The sequence below is a fragment of the Medicago sativa genome, chromosome 4 (genome assembly GCF_051527215.1).
Source record: "Medicago sativa cultivar Bolivia chromosome 4, Bolivia_mono, whole genome shotgun sequence".
Lineage (NCBI taxonomy): Eukaryota > Viridiplantae > Streptophyta > Magnoliopsida > Fabales > Fabaceae > Medicago > Medicago sativa.
Window position 1 is genome coordinate 97716864 of NC_140752.1, and position 12055 is coordinate 97728918.

At 34.2% G+C, this 12055-nt stretch overlaps 2 protein-coding genes across 2 annotated transcripts; one reads left to right on the forward strand and one right to left on the reverse strand.

Moving 5' to 3' along the window:
• LOC146934386 (Protein kinase superfamily protein) lies at window positions 1-5006 on the forward strand. The gene is made up of 6 exons (XM_085706265.1): window positions 1-331; window positions 415-698; window positions 1491-1626; window positions 2544-2680; window positions 3134-3257; window positions 4222-5006. Exons 1-6 carry the CDS (start codon window positions 256-258, stop codon window positions 4623-4625), a joined length of 1161 nt encoding a protein of 386 aa, XP_085562391.1. The 5' UTR covers window positions 1-255; the 3' UTR covers window positions 4626-5006.
• A 1168-nt stretch (window positions 5007-6174) lies between these two features.
• On the reverse strand, window positions 6175-11287 carry LOC146934387 (uncharacterized). Its single transcript, XM_085706264.1, has 6 exons — window positions 11187-11287; window positions 8907-10954; window positions 7839-7920; window positions 7018-7110; window positions 6879-6933; window positions 6175-6448 (listed from the first exon to the last, which is right to left on the reverse strand). The coding sequence occupies exons 2-4, from the start codon at window positions 10246-10248 to the stop codon at window positions 7032-7034; spliced, it is 1503 nt and encodes a 500-aa protein (XP_085562390.1). The 5' UTR covers window positions 10249-10954; window positions 11187-11287; the 3' UTR covers window positions 6175-6448; window positions 6879-6933; window positions 7018-7031.
• Window positions 11288-12055: the final 768 nt, after the last annotated feature.

Sequence of the window (12055 nt, forward strand, 5' to 3'; positions counted from 1 at the left end):
AAGTGAAAGACATTTTGTTTGAAATAACAGAAATGGAAGCAAATGTGGAGAGAGAGAGAGAGAAGGATTGATTGATTAGAAAACGTTTTGTTTGGCGCTTTCCTCGCCTTCACTGTTTGAATCATTCTTCGTTCTTCTTCACTATCTTTCTCTTTCTCTTAACTGTTCAAAATCCACTTCCATTCCTTTTCCTTTTTCACACAGAACAGAATCATCGAAATGTCGTGATTGTGATTTCGGTTCAGATCCAGATTCATGGGGATTTGCTTCAGCATCATTGAACAAGAACATAATCACATTTCTCTTTCCGATTCTAAACCTAAATCCGCAGGTAAGTAATTACGATCCCTTTCTCTCTTTTTTTTTTTGTTGATTAATTGATTAATCGATTATATAATTCGATTCCGATTTCAGTTGGAAATGATTCCGGTGCACGAACGACTCCATTAGGTACCGGTTCCATGAATATCAAAGAACTTCGCGAAGGTGCTGGATACAGCAACGTTCACATTTTTACTTACAACGAATTGAGACTCGCTACCAAACAATTTCGTCCCGATTTCATTTTAGGAGAAGGTGGATTTGGTGTTGTGTATAAAGGTGTTATTGATGATAGTGTAAGGGCTGGTTATAAATCCACTGAAGTCGCCATTAAAGAACTTAACCGCGAAGGATTTCAAGGCGATCGTGAATGGCTTGTAAGTTATTTAGCGTTAAGGGTTGAGTGTTTAATGTCTACCATTCCTCATAATTGAATTTAATGTTTGTTTTATGTTACACATTAATGGTTTTGTTTTTAATTTGTGCTTTAAGTTGGTTTGGTTTAGATTGAATTAAAAGTTGGTTGGTGCTGTGAGAAAAATTGGTTTTGAATGAATTGATTCTATAAAATTGATTCTAGCTAAAATCAAGTTGAAGGTAAAATAGTTTATGTTCGGATACATTCATGTAAAAGTGAGTTGAACAATATATTCGAGTGTAAAAACCAATTCTAGAATTAGAAGCTTTAATATCTAGTTTCAAGTAGAATCGATTTTGGAGGCAAAATCAATCCTACAATAGAGAAACCAAGCATTCTATGAATGTTTGGCTCATCTAGAAGTTGAACCGAACATTCTATGAATGTTTTTACTTTAAAAGCAAGTTTGATGTGAGAATTATTGTAAATTATTTACTTTTTGTGTTTTTCTATCTCCAATTGGAACCCTCCATTTCCCCTCCATTTCCTCAAAAGAAATGGTGAGGATCCCAACTCAATTTTATCACATCTAGTAAAACTGAGGTTTGGTGTCAAAATCAGTTTTGCCTGACGGAAAGCAAACACACGAGGCAAAATCAATCAATTCTGATACCATCCGGTGTGAAAACCAAATGCAGTTATTTTATGGTTGAACAATGACAGTTGATAGTTAGAGTGGTGAGAAAATTTTTATGCAAGTGAGCAGTAAACAGGGCCAAACTTAAATGGTCTGATTTTGTTTGTATTCCAGGCTGAAGTTAACTATTTGGGTCAATTCAGTCACCCGAATCTCGTAAAGCTCTTTGGATACTGCTGTGAGGATGAACACCGGTTGTTGGTCTATGAATACATGGCTAGTGACAGCTTGGAGAAACATCTTTTTCGCAGTAAGATTCAAATATTTAAATTTTGAGTAGTATTAGGGTTATGCAATGAAACCGGATTACTCACATTATTAACATATTTGTAACTGGTACTGGGTCAGTTGTGCTTAATCTTGCCATTGACTACGTCTTAATTATTTTTATATCTAAAAGACTAGTTAATCAACTATTATGCTCAAGCTTCTTTCTGCTTCAAAATGGTATAGACCATCTTCCAGCTCTCCCTCTTTCTCTGGCCCTCTGTCTCTTCTATGTCGGTGGCCTTGGTAGTTGGTACCATATGTAGTTTGTTTGGGGGCAGCCAAGGTCCCAAAAGTTTAACACCTTAATATTTATCCTTTGACATCCTACACGATTATGATGTACTTCCTTTTTGCTTGATGAAATATAAAAGGTAAACAGGATGTTCGAAAAACTGTTTCAGTTGTAGTTGTCCTCTTTTGAAATTTGACTTGGTAATAACAATAAGATAAAGAACATAATTGTTTCAGATTTTTTTAAAGAAAAGACACCTATTTTGAAAGAAAATCCTTCTATATAGTGCATTTATTCAAAGTTTTGGCAGAAAGAATCCAAACACTCATATTTCTGATTATTTTGAGAAGCTACTTTAAGTAGTTTCTTTCACTTTCTGAAAGAAACTGTAATTGTAACTGTTTTAAATTGCAACCAAATTAAAATTAACTTTTGCTTTACATAACCTCTAAATAAATAAATCAGCTTTTTAAAAAAATAATAGCAAATAGGCCAAAGCAGCGTCTTATCATCAATGCATGTGCTTAGCGTCCCATTTACAATGATCCTAGCCATTCAATTATTTTAGTGCATTGAATAAATCAATTTAATGGTATACTAAGGAAAATACTGATAAGGAAACTTCCTCTTAGAGTCCTAATCGTCCCATTGTTTCTTGATGGTAGGAGCGGGCTCAACATTGACTTGGTCTAAAAGAATGAAGATTGCTTTGCATGCTGCAAGAGGGCTTGCTTTTCTTCATGGTGCAGAAAGGCCTATCATATATCGTGACTTCAAGACATCAAATATCTTGCTAGATGCGGTGTGTTGCCTTCTAATGTGGAATAAGTTTTGCTTTCAACTTTTTGTTTTATTGAAAGGAAAAAATCGAACTGTTATCATATCCATAACTAATATCATTCCTCTGTTCAACCTGACTTACTAGACACTTGAACAGTCGATGAAGTTTATTTTAGCATCTTTATGGTCTCAGCTAATGGTTATTACTGTCAACTGTAGAGAGTTTGCTGAGCTTTGCTTCGTTAATATGTCTTTCTGCTGTCATGTAGTTGGCGTTGTCTTGAATTTTTTTTGGAGGAATCTTATCCCCGAAAACCATATTTATCTACTTTCCATCTCCAGTAGAATATTAAATTTATCAAGCAGAAGAAGAAAAATTGTCTGTCCTACTCAATAGCATCATAATTCATCCATTTTATAAAAGTAAAGATTGCATAGGTTTCAGCTATCTAAATATTGAGGCATAAATCTGCAGGATTTCAATGCCAAGCTTTCAGACTTTGGCCTTGCAAAGGATGGGCCGATGGGGGATCAAACACATGTTTCAACTCGAGTAATGGGCACATATGGATATGCTGCTCCGGAGTATGTCATGACTGGTAAGTTATTTGAATCTATTTTTGCTGAATTATTTTGTCAGTTATCTTCACTTTTCTAAAATTTCTGAAACATAAAAAGTTCTTCATCGACAATAAAAGTATATTTTCTTTATGGGTAGTGCTAACTTGTGCCTTTAGGGCACATGTTAAGAAACCTAAAAGAAGAAACTTTTTTTAAAATTGTGCATTCAATTCATTAAAAAGTTAAAGATTAAAAGTAATGCACACATTCCAATAAACTATTTCTATATTTGATTTATTAACTTGTGCCTTAAGGGCACAAGTTAGCATTCCCCTTTCGTTATCAATACTTATGCAATTTACACGAGTTGATGTTGACATAAACACCTGTTGCAAGACCATCCTGACCTAGTGGCCTTTTTGTGTACTTTATTGTTGGAAATGAAAGCATGCATGAATTTCATTACCAAATTGAAGAGGTATTAAATTGGATCCTCTTAATTTCTTCAACCTGGGTATTGTATGGAGGAGTAAGGAAGAAGAAACAAGTAACAAGCACATGAGTTTCAATATTCTAAATTTCTCTCTGTATAGGTGGGGTTCTATGACATACTATATTAGGATTGGTATGCCATTCTACTTGTGATATTGAATCTTTTTCTCTTTTACCGTGTCTTGTAAATCGCAACCTGTGCTTTTTCGATTTCTTTTTCATTCTCTTGATAGACATTTTTTAACGAAAAAGAAAAGGTGGAAGTAAACTTTCTGCTAAGTTGTCCCAAAAACATGATGTGAATTTTTCCCTTGTGTCAAATTTTAGTAAACTTTATTTCTGAAGTCCAGTATATATTATTAATTTGTTATGGTATGGGAAACTGTCACTTTTCTCCTTTTGACAGTCCTTTAAAAACGATGATCAATTCACTACTTTAACATGTGTGTCTATTATCATATATCAGTTGTGATTATATCTGTTATGTAACCTATTTGTCAATATGGACAGGGCATTTGACTGCTCGAAGCGATGTGTATGGTTTTGGAGTGGTGCTACTGGAATTACTTATTGGTAGGAGAGCACTAGACAAGAGTAGGCCTAGCCGAGAGCACAACTTGGTTGAATGGGCTCGCCCGTTGTTGAATCATAATAAAAAACTTCTGAAAATTTTAGACCCGAAAGTTGAAGGGCAATATTCAAGTAAAACTGCAACAAAGGTGGCCCTTTTAGCATACCAATGTCTTAGCCAAAACCCGAAAAGCAGACCTCTTATGAGCCAGGTTGTTGAAATCCTTGAAAACTTTCAGTCAAAGGAGGAAAACGAGGAAGATAAAATCCTTCAAAGTGGTGGTAGCAGTGTAACCATTTATGAGGTTCCAAAGAGCAGCAATGACACTCCAACTAAGAGCTAACCAAATTTCAAATGATGAGGTCTATAAGAGCGAGGCAAGATCAGAAAAAAGCAGAACGCAACCTTCAAAGGACTATAATTTATGTTCTTCACTAGACTCCGATGCTCCCTAGATAAGCTTCTTCTAGAAGTTGAAGTTTCATCTGTCCAAATTGTCCAAAATGTTAAATAGGTGGATCATGATGGTGTTTTCACATGTTTATCGAGCAGAATTTGGCAAAGGCAATTATGTAGCTTAAGCATTTCACTTCAATTATTCTTTCCAATTTTGAATCATTGGGATGTTTGTTGAAATATTTCACATAGTTAGTGTCAAACATTTATTTCTTAATTATTTACTTTGCACTTGAAATGCACTCACTAATCAATTGAAACTTTGATATGCTCTTGCAAGACACTACCTGCAATTTTTTTGGTGATTGCCCAGTGCTGTTGTAAACAGTTACAATAGATCGTTTCTGATTATATTGTTCAGCTCCTTTTTATTTTATTTTTTACAAATATAATATCGATCAATTATTTACCTGGATTTAAACCTTTCTATCATCTAACTTTGGTCTTAATTTGCTAACAAATTAATGGTTACAAGACCATTTAGCGAATTTAGCATGTCAAACAAGCAACCAATGATTGATTAGATTGTTGGCATTTAAACATATCACAATAATTCAATTTTCAATGCATTAAATGCATCAATTTTTATAAAAACTTACTAGTTAAAAGTTGTTACTAAGGCGAGTTGTTAGCATTTCCCTCTATGTATTGGCAAGTAGTATACCATGCATAATAAGCATCTCTAACGTTCTGAGTTTACCCATTGATAAGTGGCATGGTACCAAATAGCCACCTCTCTATCATAACCTTATTTCTTATGGTACCAAACATAGTACTAGTATGTACCCTACTCTTGCACTTTGCAGGTCATGGAAATTTGGTGTTCAAATAATGAGTAATAGTGACAAGTGTAGGATACTGGTGTTGAGTTGAAGGAACGAATGTTGATTATATTCAAGTAGAAAACATGCAATGGGTGAAGCTTCATATCATGTCATGTCATCTCTTCTAAACTAAACAAACTGCAAAGCCATACCGCCAAGCTAGGAAGAGTGTGCATACAATCTGCAACAGACTAAAAAACTTTTCCGCCAATTGTCGTGTCATACATACTGTTTCTTAGTTCCAGAAACCCGAAAATGTTTGCGTAGGGTGTTTTGGTGGCATATCATCATAATACAAGACAAGGCATGCTTTATGTCGACAGAATATAAGCAATTTCAGTGTCCTTCAATTTGAGAAAGAAATTATGTGCATGTTTAAGAAGCATTGAATGAAAGGAATGGTTCAGATGCATGTGATGCACTTACTGCATGCATGCAATCCAAATCCCTTAAAAACCTCAATGAGAAAAGCTAGGTAGGAGATACTAACACAGCATATTGTCAACAACTCACTATATGCTTCAAAGCTTCTAACCTTCCGAGAGACACAGTCATGCAGATTATGAAATAAAATTATGGGTTTGGATTTTATTAATCATGTGCTTCACTCCATAGCCTTGAAAGATTTCAATTAAATTAAAACCATTAAACTTTTCTTTTTAAACAGAAATATATGTTTGCCAAAAAAAAAAACACAGTTTCTTGTATCTGTAGAAAAGCAACACTGAAAAAAATAGATGCTGAAAGAGCCACGCTACTTAGATTAATCCATATGGTCAAGATGGTTACAAGACTGAAATCTTAAATCCTGGTCATCTTGTCCGGATTCATCAGACTTGGAAACAAAATCCTCAAAAGCATCTAGAGAAGATAACGTTGAATTTGTCTGCAAAAGGGGGGAATTGAATCAGCATTATTGAGTATAAATAATCAAGACAATAAGCAGATAATAGTTCCCTTTATCTTTCTTAACTTTTTGTTTCCTTAATCTAAAACACATGAAATACCAAATTCCATTACACGTCTGAACCCTAAAAAGATGCGGAAGTTTGAAAAAAATCCAAGTATTGTGTTCAGTAGCATTTCCCTTATAACCGTCACTCTCTATGCTTAAGCTATCTCTCAAGTACTCACTTTACAAGCTTATTCTTCTATCATACTTATACACATACTAAACAAGCTCTAGATATCGTACAACATGCATGATAGGAGAAGAAACAACTACAGCTGGCAGCATAAATATATATATTCATCAAAATCAACAATAATTAAGGCAAGGCTCAAGAGTATGGAAGTACTACACAGTACACACTTACATTTGCTTGTCTCAATTCCAAACTGAGACAAATCTATATGTCCTTTTCAAAGTACCTGTAGCAATAAATAAATATATAAACACAAAGTATCTGCTGAAATGGAACTTAACAAAAGCAAAGTGAGGTACTACAGTCTTACATATGCAAATGAATCTACTTGCTGATAGAAAGGTAGGCTGTTACATCGCTACTTGCTTCCACACCCAAGTTTGGTACACTTAAATCTGCAGCTCTTTTTAACAACAAAAAATGTCCAAACCATTTAATGTCCAGTAGGCTAAATAATTAGAGTATGCAATGTTAAGGGACTGATTTGGCATTTAAATTTCCATGCTATATGCATGATCACATCACCCTTCAATTGCTTCTTTTCAATTTGATCTACACTAAAGATGTTAAATATAATTGTTCTTTTTTCAGAAAAAAAATGACAACATTATGTTATAAATAGACGAATCAGACTAACGAATAATTGTCACCTACTAAAAGATATTTAGAAGTGAGATGAAGTCATGTGCCTTTTGGTGTTTAATACATTTGTTGTCCAATACAATTGCCAGTGGAAAATTTGAATAATGATTATTATTCTGTTTTCAACAGACATTGTGCCCACAAAAGGCAAAGCTACACGATTCATAGCCATGCCTTAATGATTCTGTTTTGAATCAATCGGTGAGGGATGGAAATCTAATGACTTCTTCTCGCAAAGAGGGACTATCTTATTAGATTTGGTCAGTGTACTATCTCTAACAGAATGGTGGTATCTGGCATATGGGTGAAATGGGAAGCATGAAAATTAGATGGTACAAGTGAGAAGATAAGATTGAGTAACACAACAGATGCATAAGTGAGAAGATAAGATTGAGTAACACAACAGATGCATGAACAAGCATCTGAAAATCCAAGATTGGGTAACACAACAGATGCATGAACAAGCATCTGAAAATCCAAAATCAATACCTAAATGAGATGTCATCCTCAACCATATCATCAGCAACTTGAAGCGGAACAGGTCCATCAGATTCTTCTTCGTCAAGCAACTCTGTCAGTGAGTAAATGGGTTCCCTTTATTTTTAGTGATGGAAATTTGACACACATCATACATTTGGCTATTTGCCTATGTCACTTTGAAATAATTATCAAACTTATGCAGGAGTAAGAAACCAAATAAAAGGTTGCAAACTTAAGAGAGGAAAAAACTAGTATTCTATTAAAGGGAGTAGTATAGCTAAACCTAGTGCAAGCTCATGAGAGCTTGCCATAGACCTTCCCTTCCTCTATTAAAGCCTTGTAACTAGCTGTCAAAACAGTCAGAACAGCTTTAACAAAGTGCCTGACAAGTATCAGTCAGCTTTGACCCAAAAAACTGCTACAACAGGTCTAGTGCTAGGGTATATATAAATGAATCACAGTTCTGATGATTCATTACACAATCAACAAAATACAAAAATCAAGACAAGATTCAAAGAGAATCATGAGCAATTTACAGAATCTCAACATATTCCTAGAACCTCTATGGGTCTACATAATTAATCATGGTATTTTGATTTACCTAATATGCAGTGTTTAATGAAAAATTAGGATTCATTAAACTACCTGTGTGTAAGATCATGTAGAGTAATCTCAGACTACTAGTTCCTAAATGAGAAAACATGGCTATCATAATCAACAAGATGAAAAACCAAAACATGGGGGCTATCAGACTACTAGTTCCTTTTGTATTGCGCGCGCGCACACACACTATACACACACATTCCAAGAGAAACCAATGAGGATATCTAGTGACTTCTTGCAAACAGGAACCAACTTACTAGTATTTAATATAACGCATTGTGACATTAAATGTGTGTATGTGTGTGTGTCTAGGTTCATGTACATTAGACGTAGCATCGTTATTTCTTTTCTGAAACTCTCTAAACCATTTTCAAGTAAACAGAATTGCAGGAATGTCCAGTGACATATAAGGTTTAAACTAACAGAAAGGAAACTCGATATTTTACAATTCAAAGTAAAAGAAGAGATAATTACCTGATGGTCTTTCAATGCCACCATTTACAGAGCTACACAGTTGTGAGTCATTGCACTCATTGAGTGACTCGAGATCATCAATAAATGAATCAGTACTAAAACTTTTAGCAATTTCCCTTTCAATGTAAATTATCATGCTATCTGGTATAAACTCATCTTCCATCATGTTTTTCAACATAGACTTGAAAGTTTTCATTGCTGACGAAGATCTTTCGGTTGTGGGTGTAGAAACCGGAAGAGTCATGATAAGGCGGAGTAGTCTATCAATCAAGTAGTAAACTTCTGACTTTTTCGTTGCTGCCAAACATGCACACAATTCTTGGATAGTTGATAAGCTCTTCAAAGTTGAATCTTGACGAGCATCAATAATGAAATGTTGAAGTTGAAATCGCAAAGTAATCTTCTCCTGCTCATTGAAATCCATGGGATAATATTTTTCTACAAGAGTGCAAATATTATCAATGTTAAAAGCTTGGTAAGTATCCTTAGGAACCAAAGCAGAGCCTAGAGTCAACAACTCCATTGATTGGTCACTGAACCTGCTATTCAACTCTTGTATTTGCTTGTCGATGGCAATAAAAAATACTTGTTCTCTATAATACTGCATTAATGTGATTTGATCCACCTGTTCGCGACGAGCGCGCCGTGATATTGGTACATACGGAGCATTGAACTGAGGAACATCAATACCATTTTTATCACAAAAAGATGTCGCAGTTTTTAACAACTTATCCCAACCATCTTGTCTCATATTTTGAAGTAGTGCTCTGGTAGAGCGAACTATATGCTTGATGTTAACTACATTTGGATATTGTTGTTGTAAAGCTTGACAAAGAATATCAGTTATCCCCATAGTATTTTTCATCAAATGCAAGACCAGTACAAACTCAAATGTAGTCAAGTGATTATAAGCCATATAAGCATCTCCATTTTGACAATAATTTGACCCATTCTCAGAAAGTTTTTCTAAAATACAACAAGTTGCATCATACCTATTTATCAAGCTACAAATAGGAGAAAAATATGATGTCGAACGAGCATCACCAACTTGTTGCATAGTACCCATACGATCTTCCCCTTCACCAGTTTCAAGCTCTCTGGTTTCTAGTAACTGTGCAATTTCATTTAACTCGGCAGCTAGTAACTTATCATCGGGCTTACGACAAGTACAGAAAAAATTGACAATGTTAGTCAAGCTAAAAAAGAATTGTATAATTGGACTAATTTCTGTTGATGCACCAACCAAGGCAAGATCCAACTTATGTGCAAAACAGTGAATGTAGTATGCAGAAGGACATTCATTCAAAAATAGCGCTTGTAAGCTGTTCCATTGTTCTCTCATATCACAGGTAGCATCATACCCTTGACACGAATGTTAGAAACATCAAGATAATGTCGAGAAAGTATAGCACAAACTTGTTCCTTAAGAGTTACTGCATTAAAACGACTGTATCCAACATCCACAATATCAAAAAACCGCTCTTGTATAAACCCATTTTTATCAACAAATCTCAAAATAAGAGGCATTTGTTCCTTTTCTGATTTATCACGAGCTCCATCAAGAACAATGCAAAATTTGGAATCACCAATTTCGTCACGGATATGCTTTTTCACTCTACTGGCAAGAATATGCAAGATATGTTTTTGAAATGGAAATGAAGCCCACTTGGAAAGATAGGAGTCATTTCCGGACAAGGCTTGGGAAAATTCATCATTCCATGATGCTATAAGTTCGACCATTGAAAGAAAAGCCTCTTGGTGTCTTTGTTCAGCGGTTTGTTCGCCAAAAAGATCAATACTAAAAGCCATATCTTGAAGTGCTAAAAAACGAACAATGGTGATGAAATTCTTGAGACATATTCGATTCTTGGTAATTTGATCTGAGTTTTGTTGAGCGTGAATAACAATCTCACTATACTCATCGTTTTCTTCAGGACAATTTTGGGGTTGAGAAGTGGAAGCTATGTTGTCTTGATCTTTGTGAGTAAGTATCACGTTTAAAAAGGAATCGATTCCTTGACTTTTGACCATTACTACTACTCCTTTTTCTGAAAATGAAAAAACAAAAATGTGAATGGAAACTATGAAACAATAAAATTAAACCTAGATAAGATAAAATGCCGTTGAAGAACAGAATGAGTTTCTTTCACAACCCTAGTTTCTTACCCAAATGAAATAACATTGAAAAACCCTAAACAGAATCGGTTTTCGCTATAAAAAAAAAAACAGCAATAAAATTAAAAAAAACAAATGTTGAAAAGAAAAGAAGAATGAAAGAACCTGAGAGGAGAAGAACCGCAGCTAGCACAGTGATCGAGATTTGAGAGAGAGAGAGAGAGAGAGACAGTAGTGTAGCATATAACACGGATAATAAAAGGCGCGCAATACCTTTTGTTAGAGCAAGGGTTTTGTTTCGTCAAAAAAGAAAAAAAAAAAAAAAGGGTTTTGTGTTTGTTTTTGTTTTTAGTACTTCCTCCATTTTAAAATGAGTGTCGTTTTAGGTGTTTACACACATATTAAAAAATACAATGATTAAGAGAAAGAGAATGGTTATTTTACCAAATTATCATTATTAACTATTGGTTAGTTTTAAAAGTAATATTTTGGAAGTAGTGTGCAGAGTATTAATTGGAGGGTACAATTGAAAAGAAAAAGTTATTATTGCATTAGAAACTGAAAGCGACACTCATTTTGAAACAAATTTTTTTGGCTAAAGCGACACTCATTTTGAAACGAAGGGAGTAAATTGGTAGGTGTGATCGTTCTCTCGTTCTAATTGTCACATTTGAGTTTGTGCGTAATTTTCAAATAAGTAATTAATTGAAGGGTTAAATATATTTTTTGTCCCTATAAATATACAAACTTTTCGTTTTAGTCCCTCTAAAATTTTCCTTCAACTTTTAGTCCCTAAAAAATTCTCCATCTTTGCTTTTGGTCCCTCTTTTAAAGTAAACTCATATGTAGAATTCATATTTTTGAACAAAAATTTTCAGAAAAATTCATAATATTAAAATTCATATTAAATTTATGTTTTGTTAAAAAATTATAATTTTTTTGGGAAATATTTTTACAATATTCTACACATTTCTGCACAATTTCATTAAAAATGACTAAAATTAACTTAAAATAGGGACCAAAAGTAGTGATTG

Excerpts from the sequence above, each read along its gene's own strand:
- LOC146934387 (XM_085706264.1), bottom strand. The coding sequence starts at position 10,248 with ATGAGAGAACAATGGAACAGCTTACAAGCGCTATTTTTGAATGAATGT. Across the intron at positions 7,921-8,906 it reads TGGCATTGAAAGACCATCAG|AGTTGCTTGACGAAGAAGAA; the intron begins GTAATTATCTCT and ends ACTCACTGACAG. Across the intron at positions 7,111-7,838 it reads GAGGATGACATCTCATTTAG|AGCTGCAGATTTAAGTGTAC; the intron begins GTATTGATTTTG and ends GTTGTTAAAAAG.
- LOC146934386 (XM_085706265.1), top strand. The coding sequence starts at position 256 with ATGGGGATTTGCTTCAGCATCATTGAACAAGAACATAATCACATTTCT. Across the intron at positions 1,627-2,543 it reads GGAGAAACATCTTTTTCGCA|GAGCGGGCTCAACATTGACT; the intron begins GTAAGATTCAAA and ends TCTTGATGGTAG. Across the intron at positions 3,258-4,221 it reads TCCGGAGTATGTCATGACTG|GGCATTTGACTGCTCGAAGC; the intron begins GTAAGTTATTTG and ends CAATATGGACAG.